The sequence below is a fragment of the Populus euphratica genome, unplaced genomic scaffold (genome assembly GCF_000495115.2).
Source record: "Populus euphratica unplaced genomic scaffold, PopEup_1.0 scaffold99.1, whole genome shotgun sequence".
NCBI classification, from domain to species: domain Eukaryota; kingdom Viridiplantae; phylum Streptophyta; class Magnoliopsida; order Malpighiales; family Salicaceae; genus Populus; species Populus euphratica.
Window position 1 is genome coordinate 348,274 of NW_011499902.1, and position 19,851 is coordinate 368,124.

Genomic DNA, 19,851 nt, shown 5'->3' on the forward strand with positions numbered 1-19,851 from the left:
TATTTCTACTGGTACAATAATCGGCATAACAAGCTTGTCGATTTATTCTCCCTGTATATCTGCAATTCTCATCTTTATTATCATTCAGGATTTAAAAGTCTATAATTATTGAGGATTTCTGGGTATTAAAAAGATGATTTTTTTTATCAATTTTATATTTACACATAATAATATACTATACTTCAATTTATTTCCTTATTACATTATATTTTTAATTTTTTCTTTTCGTGTTTAGTATTAGAGAATAATTTATGTTTTAAGAGGAAACTTATTTTACAGAAATTCATGAGTCTCGGGCCTAACCTAAAAAGAAATCTTCAAAGCTTAATGCACCAGGCAAGAAAATATTCAAATTTAATTAGAAGTTTTTCCTGACTTTATCACAATGTTATCTATATTATTATCAATACATTTTGTTAATGCCATGCCATTAATTGGAAAAATCGTACTCAAAATAGGTGTGCTTAACAACCGAGGTTTTCCTAAAACCATAAGCCACCTTATGTTATTTATTGATATATGCAAGTGTCTACCTTGGAAGCCAAATTTTTATGCATTTGTTTCTTCCTTTTTCTTTTTTTCCAACGTTCCATCCTGAATTCAAAAATAAAGGAAGAAAAAGAGGATAAAAAAAAGATTTGATTTTGAACATAGGTAGATAAGAGTGAGTTTTATCCTATTTTTTTTTATTGAAATTTAATTTTTTTTATTTTAAATTAATTATTTTACTATTTTTTAATCGTTGTAATATACTAATATCAAAAAATAAATTTATTTTATAAAAAGATATACTAAAGCGTGCCTTTAAAGATAACATTAAGTACCATAAGAACATATTTTTTAAATTTTATTTATTGTTAATTTATGTTATAAGAAAATAAATATTCAAACAAAAATCAATAATATTTATTAGAGATGTTATTTACACAATAACATTTTTAAATATATATATAATAAATCTAAATAAAAATCAGATTATTGTGATCAATTAAGAATATTTAGTGGTACCTAACAAGCACTTTTAAAAACACTGTTAATCTGACCATTCTTTTTATTATGGTTTGAAAGGTTGGCTTGAAATTAAACGGTGCCTTTTGTTTTTCTCCAAGGGGGTGAGAAAACAAGTACGGCGTTTGCTTTGAACTTTCAAAGAGTTTTAATGTCTTGCAAGTAAGACACCAACCATGAACCGGTTACTAATAAATTTGTCAATGAAGGCAACCCTTTCATTTGATTTGGAAATTTGATTTACAGACATAGTTTGAGAATGCAGTAATGATTATAATTTAATGTGTTTTTTTAATAAAAATATATTTAAAATAATTGAAAAATTAAAAAAATAATTTTAAATAAATTAATTAAATTTTAAAAAATATAATTTTAACAACGTTTTCAAACCCTGCTTTGTATGCCAGTGAAATGTAAAAAGTGGTTGAAGAACTTGTCCATCACAAATTAGATTAGAAGCTAATTCAATGTAATTACTTTTACTCCAACATCTAGAAGGAAATGTATTTGAAAGATTCCTAACTTCTCACCAGCATTGTCTTTCTTGACAAACCAAGGGAAATTAATGAGCTCTTCATCCTTGCTATCAAAGGTTAAAATACATCATGAAATCATTATCGTTTGCGAAATCATTTAGCTTAGTTTGAACTCCATTGTCATTAGTGACATTTATTTTCAATAAAATCCATTCAAATCTTATTATTTTCATCTTTAAGTTTATATAAATTATATTTTTTAAACTTAATTCAAATTAATTAAGAGATCATCTTATTAATTTATAGATTTAAAACCTGAATCGAGATGAATTAATAAAAAATTTTATTTTTTTAAAATAAATTAATTCAAATTAATTTGTTCATAATCTTAATTCTAAATAATATTTATTATTGATATGGGTTTTAGAAGTATAGTATAAAAGATGATATTACCATTATGGTTGCACATTCCTTGTATGATTGAAGCGTGCGTTCTTAAAAAAAAAATAAAAGGAAAAGGGAAAGGGAAACCATGCATGATTTGAGCTTGGACAAAATCACATGAGGGAATAATGAGTAGCCCAACTGGATCTTAGTCCTAGTCAAGCTGGCTCCCATGAACTCAATCAAAGGACTCACTCTCTCACTTTGACTTTTCTAGGAAACCTCAGTTGGGTCCACAAAATTATTATATTTTCTGGGAAAAGACAGACAGAGACTAGGAGAGGGCAGAGAGCAGAGAGTAGAGACACGGCGTGTCGTGTGCTTGTTTGCGCGGGCGTCATTTACGCACCGGAAAATGAGGAACCGTGTAAAAATGCCAGCTTGCCAGATGGGTCCCGTTTTCAGCTTGTCTAGTACTTTGACTTCCCTGCTCTGATGGAGACACGTGTGCTGCTCGTGACTGAAGACTCTGCTTCGAGGGTATTAAAGTAAGCACGTGCACCACGTTCGTGGGGCTGTTCGCCAGGCGATTTTATTTTATTTTCGTGTGAACAGCTTTTCGAGCGTGATTGGTGAATCTCTATGCAAATCTGAAGGCAATGACAGAAATATCCAGGTTCAGTAGTATTTTTTTTATTTATTAAAATAATATCTTGATCGATTAAGATCTCGAGCCACCGCCAATTGATCATTTCTGAATTAATTACATCGCCATGGTGAGAAATGTAATTTGAAGGGATTGATTTTTTTCTTGACATTTTAGATTTCAATCTTGAAAGATTCCTTGAACGGGTCAGAAAAAGATTCTTTGATCTCTTTTTAATTCTTACACGCTTTCCCTTTTTAATTCGCGATTGTACTATGTTGGTGTTGTTGGATGAAGTGAAAATCAATATTTTAAATTTCTGAAAGAGAGAGAAAAAATCATTTTTAGTGATTATCTATCTTACTTTTGTTTTTTAAAAAAATATATATTTAAAGCTTTCAAAACTTTTTAAGACATAAATGATTATAAGACTTTGATATAAAAGTAAATTTATATTTGCTCCTAATTCGGTAGTTGAGACCATCCAAACGCTAAAGTTAAATTACATTTGTTTTTAATGAATTGTTTGGGAGCATTGTTCTTTTTTAAAAATATTTTTTCTTTATAAATATATTAAAATAATATTTTTTTTTATTTTTTTAAAATTATTTTTAAAATTAGCATATTAAAATAATTTAAAAATATTAAAAATATTAATTTAAAGTAAAAAATAAAAATAAAAATAAAAATAATTTAAATTTTTTTAAAAGTGTTTTAATAGATTATGGTTTTACATCTAATATTTTTATGTACGAATTCTGTTCACAAATTATTTTAACTGAAAAAAACTTAGTTTCAACATATTTAAGTTTGATAAATTATACGCTTATCATTCCCATTCAATATATTGTTTAATATAAGAAAATCCGTAAGAACCAATAGGGTAAGCTTATATCTCGTGATTTAGGTTTTGTAGTTATTTAACCTAGCTTTTTAAGAAAAAAACAATTTATGAGTTGAAATGATAATATAATAATGGAAGTTTTACATCCCATTGATCTCGATAACTGTGTTTTACATTGGACCATCTCAATAATTCTATCACTCAATTGCCATTTTCTCATGAAGGTTAGCTAGAAATTAAATTCTTGTAAGATTAATTTGCTAGATTTTGAATTTATTTTTAAAAAATTATTAATTCCAGTTCATATAAAACATAAATTTTATGATTATTAAAAAAACTATAATAATTAATTTATAAAATTATAAAATTAATTAATTGAAATATATACAAAGAACATTCATTTTAATCTAAAAAACTTAATTTTGTAATGTTTTACGTAACAGAAATATTTGCATGTTTGGGAATGTGTTTGAAATTATTTTATAAAGTATTTTTTATCCAAAAATATATTAAAATAATTTTTTATTTTTAAAAAGTTATTTTTAATATTAGTATATCAGAATAATCTGAAAATACTAATAAATATTAATTTAAAATAAAAAATAATAATTTTTTATTGATTTTAAAAAATATTTTTAAAATACAAAAATAAATAATAATTTAGTAAAAATCTTCCAACTTTTCATTATCGAACTAGTCTAAAACACCAACAGACGTTTTTACTGTCTAAATGTCCCTCCCTTTTCCTTTGAAATACAAATAAAAAAACCCAAAACTCCATAATTCAAAGTTTAAACAAATAAATAATCACAGCAAAAAAATAAATCAAAACTTTTATTGTAACATGTTAATATATAATTACCAACAGATGTCTTTGACACTTGTAGATCTACCTTGCAAAGTTGTAAAAAATGATTCAAAACTATGATTACATATTAAAAAGTTGATCTAGAATAATTTAAAATAATGTTATTAAAAAAAATGAAAGCAATTTTATTTTGAATTTTAAAAATCATTAAATCTAGTATCACTTTAGTTTTTATATAGTCAATTAAATTTAATTGTATTAACTATCAATCTAATTTGATATTAAACTTGATTTAACCAACTAAGTTGGGTTGGTCTAGGATGAAAAATCTTATAATGATCAAAGTAATTAATGATATCCTATTAGTTATTTAATAAGTTTATATTAAAAAAAAAGAGACAATACCAAGAAAAGAAAACAAATAAAACCTTGTCCAACATAAAATTTCTTTCTCATATTTATTTTATTTTAAAATGAACCTAGAAATACAACTAATAAAATTTCATTAATATCCCTCTAGGCAAAATAAAATTCTCAGCCCATGATTAATAACAATGCTCTTTATCATGGATGGTTGCAGGAGACTTCAATGTTCCCGGAGTTTAATGCTGTTTACTTACATGAGAAATTAATGGGTAAGGTATTAATCATGAATTTTAGAAGAAATTTCACACCCTCCCCTTATGCACGAGGTTCGACCATTAGTAATACTAGGGGAATTGGAATTCTTGAATTTAATTGGTTAGTATATTTTGCTAATTTGTATTAATAAAAGTGTTTAAGTGTGAATAAGTGATTATTTTGCTTGAAAATCTAAAAAAAACTCATGACTCTTATTGGAGGGAGGATTCGGCCAAGTAGTTATTGATAAAGAATGATAAAATTAATTTTAATTTCAAATAAAATTATATTAAATTGGAGTAGATGAACTTCTTTATGATAAATTTAATTGATTCTTGTTGAAAAAAAAAACAAAAAAACAAAAATATATTCCATGGACAGTGACATTGGCCAATTCAGCCAAACTTTGTGAGGGGTAGGGGAGATTGAGAAAAATTGGATTTGATTTGGGGATAATATTGTTATTTTCTATGTTCAAGATTAAGAAAAAAGAGAGTAAAATAAACAAACCTAACTATTTTACTTTTAATTTAGAAATCATTGTTATTATAAAAATTATAATTTATATTTGTTACAAGGATCCTTATATTTATTTAAAATAACATAAATATGGGCATTTAAGAAGAGATATAAATAGATGTATTTTGTTGAAAAAAATTGAAAAATATATATTTGTTGAAGAAACTTTTCTATAAAAATATTTTAATTTAAATGTTGAGAAAAATGAATTCCTTGGTTTTTCTTAAGTCAAGCATAAATAAAATAAATATTGACTTGGATGTAACAAAATGCTCTTCACAAAAAAAAAAAAAAAAACCATTTACAACTTTCAAACTAAAGAAATGACATCGAAATGTTATCTGTGTCCATAAAACCCAAACAAAAAAGAGACCTTCGGTAAAAGAGATTGGGAGAATCTGAGAATGTTCACGAGGGCCCATTTGGCAATTATGTTTGTGGGCATTGGGTTGGTTAGGCACGGAGACGGCAATGAAGTTGATGTCCTCTCCTCTCTCGTTGTTGCTCATCAAGATATTGAAGGAAACCTAACCGGTTACGGAGAGGTTATAAACATGAATTTTTTTATCCACGCGAATTTGATTTACATCCTATTTATTTTTATATTTTAAAAATATTTTAAAAAAATTTAATTTTTTTATTTTTTTAAATTAATATTTTTTTTTATTTTTATATCATTTTAATACACTGATATCAGATGTAATTTTTAAAAACTAAAAAAATATTATTTTATTAAATTTTTAAATAAAAATCATTTTAAAAAGTAACCGTAACTACGCTTTCAAATATACTATTAAGATGTGTTTGTAACATGGTTCAAATAATATTTTTTCTAAATTTAAATTTTTTATTTAAAATTATATTTTTTTTATTTTTAGATTATTTTGATCTGCTGATATCAAAAATAATTTTTTAAATAAAAAAATATATTATTTTGATATATATTTAAATAAAAAAATTCTTTCAACCATAATTATTACTATATTCTTAAAAACATGCCCTTAATTTAAAAAAAGCATTTTCAATGTCATTGTCTCTTGTTTTTTCTCATCATTTTCAAAAAAAATAATAATTATTTCATTTTATCCATTAATGAACTTTATATACTTTCTCAAGGAAATAAAAACACAAAAGAGACAAATTTGTTAGGAATGATCCTTTTAGTTTGGTTTTTTCTTTTAAAAACAATTATATAAAAAAAAATATTTTTGTAAGATTTAAAATTAAATCAAATAAGAAACCAATTTAAATCAAACTAAATTAAATGAATAACCAGTTCAAACCAATATTTTTTTATTTTTTTCAGTTTTATATTTTATCAAATCTAAAAAAACCTTTTTTTCTATGATTGGGCTTTTTTCTAGGTTTTTTTTTATGAATATATATATAAAAAATCAATTCCAATTGCCCAATTTTTTGGTCCTTTCTGGGAATTTTTCTTGGGCTTTTAAATTTTCTTAATCATTCAAAAGTCAAGTCGGTTAAGAGCTTAGTACAGGCTTTTTGGATTTATACCTGCCATATAAACAATGTTGAGGCCCTTACAGGGTTAGAAACCTCCTAATAAACATCAGTACCATCACCATGAACCAGACACTTAATATTTTACAAAGAGTGTTATCTGGTGCCATTGTCATACTCAATATCAATATCTATGCTTTAAGAACTGTTACATTGATTTAGAACTATTCTACCATTTTATCACTTGGCGAACACAGATCATGCTTTCTCAGAGCATTTAACAAATCAATTGACGTATCAAATAGAAAAAAAAACCAAACAAAATATTAAAAACCTTCCACCATTGAAAATTATAGTTCATTGAGGTAAGGTTATGGTTTCAAAGAAAATAAGTGTTTTATACCTTTATTTGATTTAAGTTACAAACTAAACAAGTTCGTTTAAATTTGAACAATTTCAGAAGTTTGAATCAAAGCAGGATTTTTTAATTTTTTTTTTAGATTAATTAATTTTTTTAGTTTTCTTAATTTTTATTAGTTGTTTGAGTTTTTTTTCTTTATCTCCTAGATAATAAAGATAAAAAAAATATTTCAATGTATTTTGTAGTTTAAAAATATAATAATTCATTAAAAAATATCTTAAAAATAAATATATTTTATATCTCTATTTTTATTTCTCAACCAAACAAAATTTTATTTTTTATGTATTGAAAATCAATAAAAAAATAATATTAATATCAATGGATAGCAATTTAACAAAACTAATTAAAGTATGCTTTTCACGTTATCATTTTTAAGTTCAAGTTAAAAATAAAAAATGTGTAAGAAATTTTTTTCATGAACACGCTTATCCAAATATAAATGATCTATGTAATAATGTAACTAAGGTATTTTATTTGTTTCATCCTCTAGACATGAACCATTCTCCAATGCCCTACATTATCTTTGTAAACATTAGATTTTTTTTCTTTTTTTAATGGAACTGCAATGTTTTCGCTGTGTAAATCTTAAAGTACCTTTAATTGAATACTTAAAAGCACAGTGTCAAATATCTGCTATGCAGTGTTTTGTTTCATTAATTTTATCTTCGGAGCACTGGTCATTATCATTCTGAAAATGAAATCTTTACAGAAAATCAGGCTCTTTGTGACTCGACAATCGCTGAAAGGAGAATTGAGATCTTCTAGCTTGCTAATTCTCCAAGTAAACATTTTCAGCTGTTACTATAAACAAGTTTGTGATATTTATTATGAATTACTTGATATAAGCTATTTTAGCAGCCTCCTTTTTTTCATTTTCTTCTCGTTTTCTGCTTAATTTTAGCTTTTCAGTGACGCAGAGGAGGAATGCTAACTTGGTCAGTGGTTCTTATCAGATTTAATGGATGAATCACTACGTGGATTTTTTTTTTCTTTTTGAGATGGCAGTGACATGAAGTTAATTCAAGAGGATTGGAATTTTTTTCGAAAAGCTGGCTTCCGGGGAACTCTCAACCCAAAGCATTGGTTTGTTATTGGCATGGTTATATATAGAGATACTTGCACTTTTTGGTTTGAAGGTACGCAAATTGAGTGACAGTTTCATGGTGAGCCATTTGTAGAAAATGGAGCTTAATTTGCCTATGGAGCTGTCCTCAGGAGTTGCAAGAAGGTTGGCATCTTCTGGCTCTGGAGTTTTTTGCAATGGATTATCCAGGGTTTGGCCTTTCAGATGGTCTTCGTGGCCATTTTCCAAGCCTTGATAAACTTGTCAATGATGTCGCTAAGCATTACTCCAACATCAAAGTTTTACTTATCTTTCTTGAACTATAATCTGATGTTTCCGTCGGAGCTTGTGAATGGTAAATGACTTTTATTTAGGGAAGAAGAACTAAGACTCCGTATGGGCAACTACAACTCTGAACACTGTTTGATTTCGTTGCAGAGAACCCTAAGCTCCGTAATCCCCCAAGCTACATGTTTGGACAGTCTTTGGGTGGAGCAGAAGTATCCTCTTGAGCTCCATTTCGTTGGCGATTCTCACTTCCACTTAAGCTGAATAGTCGTTTCTCCAGTTCACAGATACCATTATTCCACCATGGTTTGTGAAGCAAATTCTGATGGGTGTAGCTCAAGTTTTTCCAAAGTTGAAAATAGTTCCACACCAGAATTTAGTCAAGACGGCATTCAGAGACTAGAAAAGGCAAGAGCTGGTTTGCGTGTTAGTCTTATGATCTAGGATAAAACACAGATGTAATGCATTATTGTTATGCATTTAATGTCATTTTCTTCTCTCCGGGACACATAAATGCTACTTGTTCTATGTCTTCTGACCTTGAGACCTTTCTGCAACAGCTACTAACACAAGTTACGCGGTGAAAATATCCATTTTCTCATGCCATTTAGTATATTTCTCATGCTAATAATGCTCCATGAAGATTATTGGAGAACTTCCAACTTGGTGTAACGTTTTTGACAACTCTTACAAGCCAAGAATCACATGAAATTTTCAAGAGTTGCGGTTCTGATTGATTATGCAAAGTTCTTTCTAGTCTTAATTTCCTGATGGTTATAGTTTGATCCGAAATGGCAACATTTTGCGGGTTTCTCTGTCACTACTAATCCTGCATGGAGAACCTGACGTAGTAGCTGATCCATCAGTAAGCAAGGCATTGCATGAGAAGGCAGGTAGCTCAGAAAGGTGAGACAGATGAGATGATTTTCCGAGTACTCGACGGCATTATCTCCTGGCTTGATGAACACGGGATAAAATTTCAAGCATGATGTATACGTACATGCAAAATCCATCCCTCTCCACAACATATCTTATGCCCCATAAATTTATCAAGGAGCCTTCCTTGGCTGCCATGATTTGTGCAATAAAGCTTCCTTCAATTAATACAGCTTGCGGTCATACTATGTTTATTCTTCAGTGATTTTGGTTAGATTCGCAACTTAGTTTTAATGATTAATACTTATACCAGGTTTTTCAGTAAGGATTTTTGCTTGATGCCACAAGACTTGGCTGCCAGCATTACCTTGGAATGAAAATTGAAAAACAATATGACACCAACGTCGCAAAACCGGCACAATTTCACCGTAAAATTTTTAGAACATGGGGAATAGTTGAGTGAGATTTAAAAGTATATATCAAATTATCTAACCAAGTGTTTTTGATGAATCTAGGTTTCTTAATTTATATATTCAAAATATTTAAATTTATTAAATAAGATTATAAATTATGATTTATAGTAAGATTTAAACTTGAAAAAAAAGACCCTACAAGATTTATATTATTCTAGGGCATTTTCTTTCAAGCTTTTAGACAAGGAGATTTATGATTAATTATGATATCTAACCAAACATGAAAAAGAAAAAAGGACGAGTAGAATAATAATAATAGCTGAAGATATTGTCAATAGAACAAGCGAATTGACAACCTAAACATCAATCTAGCATAAACTAAAACCATTACTAATCTGTAGTATTATCAGCTAGCAGCAGCAGCCCTACTTAGAACATTGAAATTAAACCTAGAGTGATAATTGTCCCAGTAGAGTCCAATTTCATCACCTTCAACGAGATTCCTCCTTCTAACGAAGTCTTTTGTCCAGCCATCATTGAAAATATAACTCCTCGACGTGCTCCATCTCTTGAAGACCAACTGATGCATGCTCCGGGTGTTCATATCCCAAACGCTGACCTTCAAACCCAAATTGGTTTCTTGATTCACCTGTTTGATTTGATCCGTATTCAAGAAAGGCAAGATGTGTTTCTCCACCAAATCTGAAGGCACGAGCAGCCTGCATAAATTACCCAAATCACTTGGTTTCATCTTCTTCTTGATCGTGAATGGATCATAATGATGATATAAACTTAGATGAGTTGACACCCCACGAGAACTCTCCTCTAACAGATCCCCCAGGGTGTAGGACGTTCTCATCCTCCTAAGATTAAAAGCCACCCTTGATCTCTCCAGCTCTTCCGCCGATTCTTTGTTTCTTGGCTGATTCCACCGGACTTCTCCTCCACCAAATCCTCCATGTTTCTCCATTGTTGCTTGCAATAACAGATCAAAAAGACAGCAAGACAGTGCCACAAACAGGAACAAGCATTGTTGCTTGCAATAACAGATCAAAAAAACAGCAAGACAATGCCACAAACAGGAACAGGAACAGGAACTGATATTTCGATCCTTCTCAATTGTTTTAACTATATTTTCTCCTCTAATATTGGTTTATATATAGAGACAGGGGATGGAGTTAATCAGTATGGAGTTCGGAATGTGGAAGTCGGTCAGTATGCAATTCGGAAATCAAAAACGAAAAGGATTAAATTCTGTTACCAAGTAATTCAACGGTAACGAACGTCCTCGTGCTCCTATCTTTTCCAACTACCTCGCCCAATACAATTATCCATTGGGTTCCCATGCATCGCACAGATGCGCTCTTCTCATCTTGGGCTTGGCTCATAATGATCCATCGGTTTCTCTGTTTTTGATTTTATAAAAACCATAGATATTAAGAGATTGGGAATATGGATGTGAATATATTTTAAATAATTTTTTATGTTAAAATATATGTTAATAATTTTTTATTTTAAAAAAAATATTTTTGATATCAGTACATTAAAATAATTTGAAAATACTAAAAATATATTAATTTAAAATAAATAAAAAAATAAATAAAATTAATTTTTTTCAAAAACAATTTTAAAACATAAAAAAAATATGCATATACGTATGACCTGTTTACTCAAGATCTTACCTGATCCATATTTTAAAATAAATGAGGTTAATTTGATACGATGGATCAACTCCCTACTCCATCAAAATTTAATTTAAATATTTTGATATATAAAAAAAATTAATTTTTTTTAAAAACAGTTTTGCAACGGAAAAACAATATGCAGACCTGTTTGCTCAAGATCTTACCTGATCCATAATTTAAAATAAATGAGGTTAATTTGATACAATGGATCAACTCCCTACTCTATCAAAATTTAATTTAAATATTTTGATCTTTTAAAATATTATTATTTTAATTTAATATAAATTAATCTACACAACTCATGATAAAATATTAAACTGAATTAAATCATGATGAAATATTAAATTGAATTAGTTTCATTTCCAAATAATTTTCTATTGTCCATGTAGTGGAATTGTAAATTAAGAACCATTTTACAATTCGCTACTTTACTTCATAATTTTCTCGAGAAATCGTTATGGTTAATCTAATATATTTAAAATATTTTAATAATTATTTTTTATTATTATTTTCTAAACATAAACTTGATTTTAAAAATTAAGAAAGAAAATATTACTTTTTAATAAAAGAACCAACCTCTAGTCTCTAAATTTATGACCATTGAATTCTATCTTCCTGGTTCGGCTTTATTATCTTATTTCGGGCCTATAAATTGACAGTGGTTTGACTGTGTGAGTAGGCCTGGCCTGAATTGTTTTACTTGTGGGCTAGATTCTGGTTTGCGCTCTTACGTTGAAAGTATGGGCTACACGATCACCTCTATTTTAGGCTTAGCCTAGTCTATTAATTGGAAGTGTTTAAACTAATAATATTTTTGGATTTACGGATTAACCAGATAATAATAATAATAATAATAATAATAATAATAATAATAATAATAATAATGTTTTTTATGCTCTGTTTGGAGTGAATTGGTTTTTTTCCATTTCTTATTTTCTTAGGAAGTAAGGCTATACTGATAATTCTTCATATAAAATTCTCATATATACAACTTATATTTCTTTATTTGAGACAAATAATTCAAAATTGATGAAATTATATTTTATAATTTATAAATTGCAGAAACTTTGTAGGAAAGGCATGTTTATAAATGGACCTGTGCTCATATATGTATAAATCACAACCACTATGATTTAAAAAGTTTAAAATTTTTTAATTTTTTAATTTACTTTAAATTAATATATTTTTAGTGTTTTAAAATTATTTTAATGTGTTGATATTAAAAATAATTTAAAAAATAAAAAAATATTATTTACATACATTTCAACATGAAAAGTTATTTTAAAAGTAATTATAATTGCTTTGCCATACAAGTTAAGATTAATTTTATAAATATGAGACTTGTTTGAAAACTAATATTAGCACAATAAAACTATTAAAAAATACTAAAAAGATAATTTAATATTTAACATATAAAAATAAAAGTTACGACAAACACCCTAATTCTACCCCATAGCATACTATACATCCGCGATCACATGCATCTATGCTGCCCAAGAACATCGAGAGAAGAACCCAAGACAAAAACTCTATCCATCCAGTTCAGAAACAGCCCACAAAGCGACAAACAATGCAACTCAAAGTGGGCCCACAAAGCAAAAAACAATTTAACTCAAAGTGGACTGTCTCAACGCTGTCCGAGATAATTACCTGTCTCTTTTACTGTCACATGTGGTGGACCGATTTATTTTCCAAACTAGTATATTACTACATGCAGTATTTGCCTAATCTATAAATCATGTATTTACTACATGTGTGACCTATATAAATGATATTTGTAGTACATGTATAACCTATTAAAATTTACAGTAGACCATGTAAAACATGCACGACTAACACATTTTCTGGATAATTAACCTTTGCAAAAATCAGTATGTATTTTTATGAAGATTCAAATGCATAAATAAAAATTAATGGCTAGAAAAAAAAATTGAGATGTTGAAGGTATACTGCAGGTCTGAATATAAAGTTTTTAGTACCATAAAAAAGATATCAATAAAATAAATTCATATTATAAAAAGTCAATTTTAAGCTAGTAGTAAGTCACACTAGGATCTAAAAATAATAACAAAATTAATTATTAATATTTTACTATCAGTTTTGAAGTTGAATTTTTATAATATCTATGAATTCATTTTATCAATATTTTTCCAATGAATTTTATAGATCCAGTATATCTTTAATATTTTTTTTTCTTTCTTCTTTTTTTATTTGGTCATTAATGCCATTTAATTGCGCATAGAGCACATGCAAAAATATAAAATTTAAAAGGTTGCGCATGTTCTATTATATCCGAAAGTGGGAATTATTTCCCCATCTATATATACAGTTTAGAAAATAAGTTGCCTGCTGAGATAAATTGAAAATAATCACCTCTAGCTATTAGCAGTCCTACAAAAGATGAGGCTTAAAGTGTACTGAGTGTTCTTTGAGTGCGCGCACAGTATACCTTGTACTGAGTATTCTTTGAGTGCGCGCACATTATACCTTTAACTTTCTTTCCTTTCTTGAGCTGTCCACTTGTCTGTGACCCCCATTTTCTCTCTAGTGGGAGTTCACCGAGACACCGACCCCTTTTCTTTGGTGACTTGCATTATTATAGTAGATAGTGCTAATCGAATGAAGAGACCATTATTGTTGGTGGGTGTTTTTGTTTTGCTTCAGTCATGGCCTTCTCTTCCTGCTTTTGCTATCCTCAATTCTCACTCAAGGTATGATCTTTTTGCTTTTTTCAATGTTATGGACTATTTGTTTTTCTCTTCTGAGTGTCTTTGTTATCTTTTGAATAAATGAATGGATGAGTTTCGGTGTTTTGTGTAGTATAACGATAATTGAATTGAATTGCAAGTGTTTGCTTGGGGATCTCTTAGCTGTGTTTATGCAGTTTTGGGAATTCTTGATGTTACTGCTTTTCAAGAAAAACTGGCCGATTTAAGTGGTTTTGGATGAATTTCTCTTTGATTAGAAATGGGAAGTTGGGTTACCTTCAATTAAGTTAAAATAGACTTTTTATATATCTGTTGAATTTCTGCAAATCAAAGATGCCTTTTCCACCCATTTGATATTAGAGGGATTATATTTTGGGGTTGCCTTTATGAGAGTTTACATTTGTGTTGTAAATACATGAAGCAAATCAGTGACACCCTATATTTGTCTTACTGTTATTGTCTACTCGAAATATGCTTCAACATAAATTGAGTTATGTTTGGGCAATTGGGGTCGTTCGACTAGTTGAGGCTTATGATGATTCAGTAATGTAGTGAGGATTTGTCTCAGAGATAAGCTGTTGCATTGCTGCAGTTTCTATGTTCACACTTCACCTATATGTGGTTATTTTCTTTTCTAATTTCCTCCCTCGTTACACAGTTGATTTTCTTAGCGTTTCTTTCACTTGAATTGCTGTTGCTAAGTTCACAGCAATGTATTGTGTTACCTCTCTCTATTGTTCACATGCACTGAGCTCATTGTTCTGTTATGATGTTATATCACAGTATGATGTGTTATGTATTCTATATATGTCTTGACTAGATTAAATGGGTTCCAGTTCTATGAAATTGTTGCCTTTCCAATTGAAGTGTTTTTTGCGCTGAATTTGAGTTTGAATTGTCTCTAGAGTGCACCACAGAAGTGAATCACTCAGTTTATATTCATGAGCTTGAGGGCTTTTCTTAAGGTTTATTTTGATCTCTTATCAGAATGATTGCTCAGGGTTGACTATAAGATCTCATCACATTGCTGGGCAAGATCGAAAGTTGTTTTCTTCACTCAGAAGTAATAGCATCGAACTTTTTGGCCAACGGGTTTCAAGAGTGGGAGCTGACTTACACAGAGACTGGAATTTTCTTGGAGGTTCAAGAATTATCGTTAATCCAAAACTAACAAATTTCCTTGTCTATCGAAAAAGCTCAGGAGTAAACGCATCATGTAATTCTTCATTTTTCCAATTGTCCACTTTATTCATCATTTATTATGTTTATATTTCATGAGAAGTATCAAGCATTTCTTCTCTTCCATTTTTTTATTTTTATTTGGATTCTGCTTGATACATTGCTGAAGGTCTCCAATATTTAAATGTTTGAAAATTTTGTTTATTTATGTACATTTGAACTATGCAAACTTTCTGGTTTTCTTTTCTTCTTCATGGTCAATTTGGGAGAAAAAAAAAATTCTATTTTTAAGACATTATCTTATTGAACCCCCCCCTCCCCCCCAATATTGTACTGATAGGCTGGTCCTGCTCATTTCTAGAATGTAACCCAATTTTAGCTAGACTTCCTGCTGTTTTCTATGAAAATATTTCTCTGGCTATGGGGGTCAGATGCTTGGAGCAGGTGCTGCTTTGAGATGCTTGAGGTTGATTACTTGGTTTGAATTATTTAGTATCCATTTATTAGCTGTTGTCGATGGGTGATCTGGTTCATCAGATTCAACTTATAGAGCATCCCAATTCTGGATGTCTGACTTATTATGCCTGTACTTTATCTCCTCTAGAATTACTTGCTATCAGAGCCTCAGAAACCAGGGACTTTATTGGTTCATGCTCTTTCACAGATACCAACAGGGACTTAGGGTCAGGCAGGAACACTTTTGTTGTCCCCTCTTGGATCTTTTCTGCGTGACACATGGACAAAACAGGTTTTCTGTATTAAAACAAGTAAAGACTAGTATGGAACAAGCTGGTTTCGTTCTATGCTATTATTTGTTACTGATAAGAGTCCAGGACTTCTTCCTTTCAAATTCAGTGCTGCTAGCAACATCTACTTACTTTAAGTCTGTATCTTGTGGATGTTGTTCCTTATTGTTTTATTGCTTTATATTACAGGGTTGACAAGTTCTCAGATTGCAAGCAGTGTTTTTACTTTGGGAACAGCAGCTGTTCTCCCATTTTACACGCTCATGGTTGTAGCTCCTAAAGCTGAAGTGGTATGCTTTCTGAACCTTTTAAGATCTTCATATGTATTCTCTCTTTTTTTCATCTTTCAAGTGACATAGTATCTGTTCTTCGTGTATGACTATTCAACTTCCTGAATTTTGCTGATTTTGAGCAGAAATCTTAATGGTTTAATTAGTTGTAGGCTTGTAGCTACATTTATACTCTTTTGGACTTTGGTTTTAAGTTGTTAGGTGTCCTTATTTTTTAATTATGTACACTTATGAATATTGTCCACTATCAATCAAGATGCTTTTGGTTAGAATCTGTGTGTGTGTGTGTGTGTTTACAACTAGCACTCCAAGATAATAATCAAGTCTAGATTTTTATTTATTTCTCCAGTGTTACAAAATCCCATGTTGGCCTTTAACTTCTATAGTTCTGTATGCATGTGATTTTCCTTGGAAGCTCATTGATCACGCCTTATTTTCTAAAAATCAACATAACTGCTTAAATTTGAGCAAAATGCAGACTAGAAAGTCTATGGAAAGTAGCATTCCATATATTGTGCTTGGACTTCTGTATGCATTTCTATTATACCTCTCTTGGACACCTGACACAATGCGCCTAATGTTTGCGAGCCAATACTGGTTACCAGAGGTAAGAATGTAATATCCCTTTTCTTTTTTCCCTTAAATTTTTGAAGCAGATGTCTGTTTATTGGGAAAAGTTCACAAAAACTTCTATCTGGCTTCCGTATACAGCTGCCTGGTATATCGAAGATGTTCTCCAGTGAGATGACATTAGCTTCAGCATGGATTCATTTGTTAGCTGTAGACCTCTTTGCTGCAAGGTCTGCTCATTTCCCCTCTCTATCCACTTTTTATCTCTTGCAGTTCTAACACTTCTGCCGATTATCCAGGCAGGTATTTAATGATGGACTAGAAAATGAAGTTGAGACTCGACATTCGGTTTCTCTTTGCCTGCTCTTTTGTCCTATTGGAATCGCCACTCATTTCATCACTAAAGCACTAACCAAAGCTTCTGGAGCTACCAGGCATGACATGTAATTCATTATTGACTTGTGCTGAAACAATTGAATCAATTTATAAAAAATTGGATTTTCCAACATGAAAAAAATACTATAGAACATATCAGCCTTTTATGAACTCTCTTTTTGCAAAACTTTCGTTGTCTTTTATCATCAAAGATTACATGGTTGGTATTTGTTTCTGTTGTGAATCAAGCCGTTAGAATATGGTTGAACATGTATTATTTCTTCCTTTAATTGAACTCCAAACTTTTGATCTACCTTTTCCTTAGCCAAAGCAATGAGGTCAAGCATGTATTGTGATGTTGAACCACCAGCATTTATGAAAAAATCATAGCTCCATCTTCTCTGAAACCTTTCAATCCAGCTTTCTCAATCAACTCAGCTGCTGCAACTCCCAATTCAGATGGATTTCTAAACACGGAGCCAGCACTGCGCTCTCCTAGTGGTTGAGTTTTCGTTCTCCTGGAAATGGAACCATGCTTCATATTTGGAGAGTAATGGGGTTTCTTGGAGAGGGAAGCAGCTGGGGACCGGGTAATTATCTTATTTGTTTGATCGGCATCGGTGTCCACACATCTCCATGACTCCTATTACATTGCCTTGATCATTTTGCAGAAATATGAGATTATGTTACTTGGTCACCCATTGTAAATCACGAAATTAAGATTAAGTTCATATTAAAGATTAAGGTTTCGATGCTTTACATGAAATAACTTACATTTTTTCCTTTAAAATCCCTCAGTGAAATTAAAATCCACTCGTCTTTTTAATACAAAAAACAGTGAAGTCTGAAATCCTCTTGCATGTACTCTATTTTTCTGATTTTTAATCTTCGGATGAAATTATAAACACCTAGGGTGATCAAATCAATGCCAAGGAAGATTTTCTCCATATCTAGGTTAGTGAAGTTTTAAAAACTATCAATTTTTAGTTTTCTTCATAAATCTTTGATTATTGAGAATGATTAATGCAATGCGAGGTTGAATTGAAGGAGTGGTTAAATTAAAATGATTTAAATTCAAAATTAAAGTTATTTAATATCACTTGTGTTTTTAATTAATTTAGTTAATGAAATTAAAATAAATCTTGTGGAATTTTTTTAGTTGAATATGTATTTTGTAGTATTTAATATCACTTGTGTTTTTATTTTTGAGTTTAAATATATATTGTGAATATATCTGATTTTGATAAATGAAAAGAAAAACATGCAATCAATTTTTCTATATCACCTAATAAAATCTAATTAAAAAATTCAATAATTAGAAAAAAAACAAGAATCAAAAATAAAAAAATAATAATAATCTTGGTGGTTAATGTTAATCAATTAACTATTGATTAAAAAATCTCATCATTTTGTTTATAATTAATTATTTTTATTATTATTACATATAAAAGTAGTTATTAACATCTTTTTTTTTTTTTTATCACATATCAAAGAATCATGATTAATTTTGAAGTGAGAGATGATTACAATGACAAAACAAAAGGGAGGTCGATACACACCTGCTTCTCTCTTGATAGGTCTCCTTGTCCCAGTTTTAGGACATCAACTAATTAATGGGTTCACATGGGGGAAATTCAAATTAAGAGAAGCAGTTGATAGAACGGTGTGTTTTAGATTAAGTCATTAAGTCCAAAACGACGCGTTTTATAGAGTTTATAATTCTGTTATAAGTCACATGGAAAAGAAAGAAATCACGAGCTGGGCTCCCCTGTATATATAATAACATTCTATTACAACAGATGTATGCATGCAATAATATTGAACCAATTTCTTTTCTTTCAATAATTCTTCCCTCACACCTTTTTTGTGTTTTCACCCGCTTCTTCTTCTTCTTCTTCTTCTTCTTTTTCTTCTTCTTCTTCTTCTTTTGCTCTATCTCTTTCTTCTTCTTCATCTTCTTCTTCTTCTTCGTCTACTTCTTTTGCTCTATCTCATGACAACCAAGTTAATTGCTCCAAGTGGTATCATGGCAACATCTTTAGACTCAAAATGCCTCCTAAAACGAAATCCCAAGATGCCAGAAGGGTGGATTAAACCACCAATCTGGAGCAACCCCAGGCATATGATCACATCCAACAACAACTTAATGATACCAAGGCCGATGCTAATATATGCTTAAGAGAACTTAAATAAGCTATGGATGCCCCTGTTTCTCAGGTGGACACCGCATTGCAAAAGACCCAACTTTTTTCATGGGAGTGTAGCTTACCTAAGGCTCCTTAATTTCCCACCACAAGAGATTCCCCTACTCGATTCAACTGGGTTAATAAAGTTACACCTCTGATTAGTACTTAAAAGTGCATTTTTATCATGGTTTTATATCATCATTTTGCACTTGAAATATCAATAACTCCTTAACTAAAATATGTTTTATAATAATAAATCTAATAATATAAGATACCTTTAATTT

The 19,851-nt window shown here is 29.8% G+C and overlaps 2 protein-coding genes, 1 long non-coding RNA gene and 1 pseudogene across 4 annotated transcripts in view; 2 read left to right on the forward strand and 2 right to left on the reverse strand.

Annotated features, from left to right (window-relative positions):
* Positions 1-8,196: 8,196 nt before the first annotated feature.
* LOC105133053 (caffeoylshikimate esterase-like) lies at positions 8,197-9,792 on the forward strand (annotated as a pseudogene).
* A 442-nt stretch (positions 9,793-10,234) lies between these two features.
* LOC105133054 (B3 domain-containing protein At2g33720-like) lies at positions 10,235-10,798 on the reverse strand. The gene has a single exon (XM_011036866.1). The coding sequence runs from the start codon at positions 10,796-10,798 to the stop codon at positions 10,235-10,237; it is 564 nt and encodes a 187-aa protein (XP_011035168.1).
* Positions 10,799-13,935: 3,137 nt separating this feature from the next.
* LOC105132995 (uncharacterized) lies at positions 13,936-17,694 on the forward strand. 2 transcript variants are annotated; one of them, XM_011036762.1, is made up of 6 exons: positions 13,936-14,224; positions 15,209-15,437; positions 16,336-16,436; positions 16,915-17,043; positions 17,148-17,236; positions 17,306-17,694. In XM_011036762.1, the coding sequence occupies exons 1-6, from the start codon at positions 14,180-14,182 to the stop codon at positions 17,451-17,453; spliced, it is 741 nt and encodes a 246-aa protein (XP_011035064.1). In that variant the 5' UTR covers positions 13,936-14,179; the 3' UTR covers positions 17,454-17,694. The 2 variants fall into 2 exon arrangements, with proteins under 2 accessions (XP_011035064.1, XP_011035065.1); XM_011036763.1 differs by lacking the exon at positions 13,936-14,224 and adding an exon at positions 16,065-16,148 and having other exon boundaries at positions 15,349-15,437.
* Positions 17,695-19,064: 1,370 nt separating this feature from the next.
* LOC105132996 (uncharacterized) overlaps positions 19,065-19,851 on the reverse strand; it is a 12,766-nt gene continuing 11,979 nt past the window's right edge. Inside the window, exon 2 of the long non-coding RNA XR_843692.1 lies at positions 19,065-19,104. This is a non-coding gene — a long non-coding RNA (uncharacterized LOC105132996). The remainder of the gene's footprint in view (positions 19,105-19,851) is intronic.

What these genes read in the sequence shown, in the direction of transcription:
- LOC105133054 (XM_011036866.1), bottom strand. Translation starts at nt 10,798, where the DNA reads ATGGAGAAACATGGAGGATTTGGTGGAGGAGAAGTCCGGTGGAATCAG.
- LOC105132995 (XM_011036762.1), top strand. Translation starts at nt 14,180, where the DNA reads ATGGCCTTCTCTTCCTGCTTTTGCTATCCTCAATTCTCACTCAAG. An exon ending in ATCCTCAATTCTCACTCAAG is followed by an intron (nt 14,225 to 15,208) that starts GTATGATCTTTT and finishes ATCTCTTATCAG; the next exon opens with AATGATTGCTCAGGGTTGAC. An exon ending in CTCAGGAGTAAACGCATCAT is followed by an intron (nt 15,438 to 16,335) that starts GTAATTCTTCAT and finishes TTTATATTACAG; the next exon opens with GGTTGACAAGTTCTCAGATT.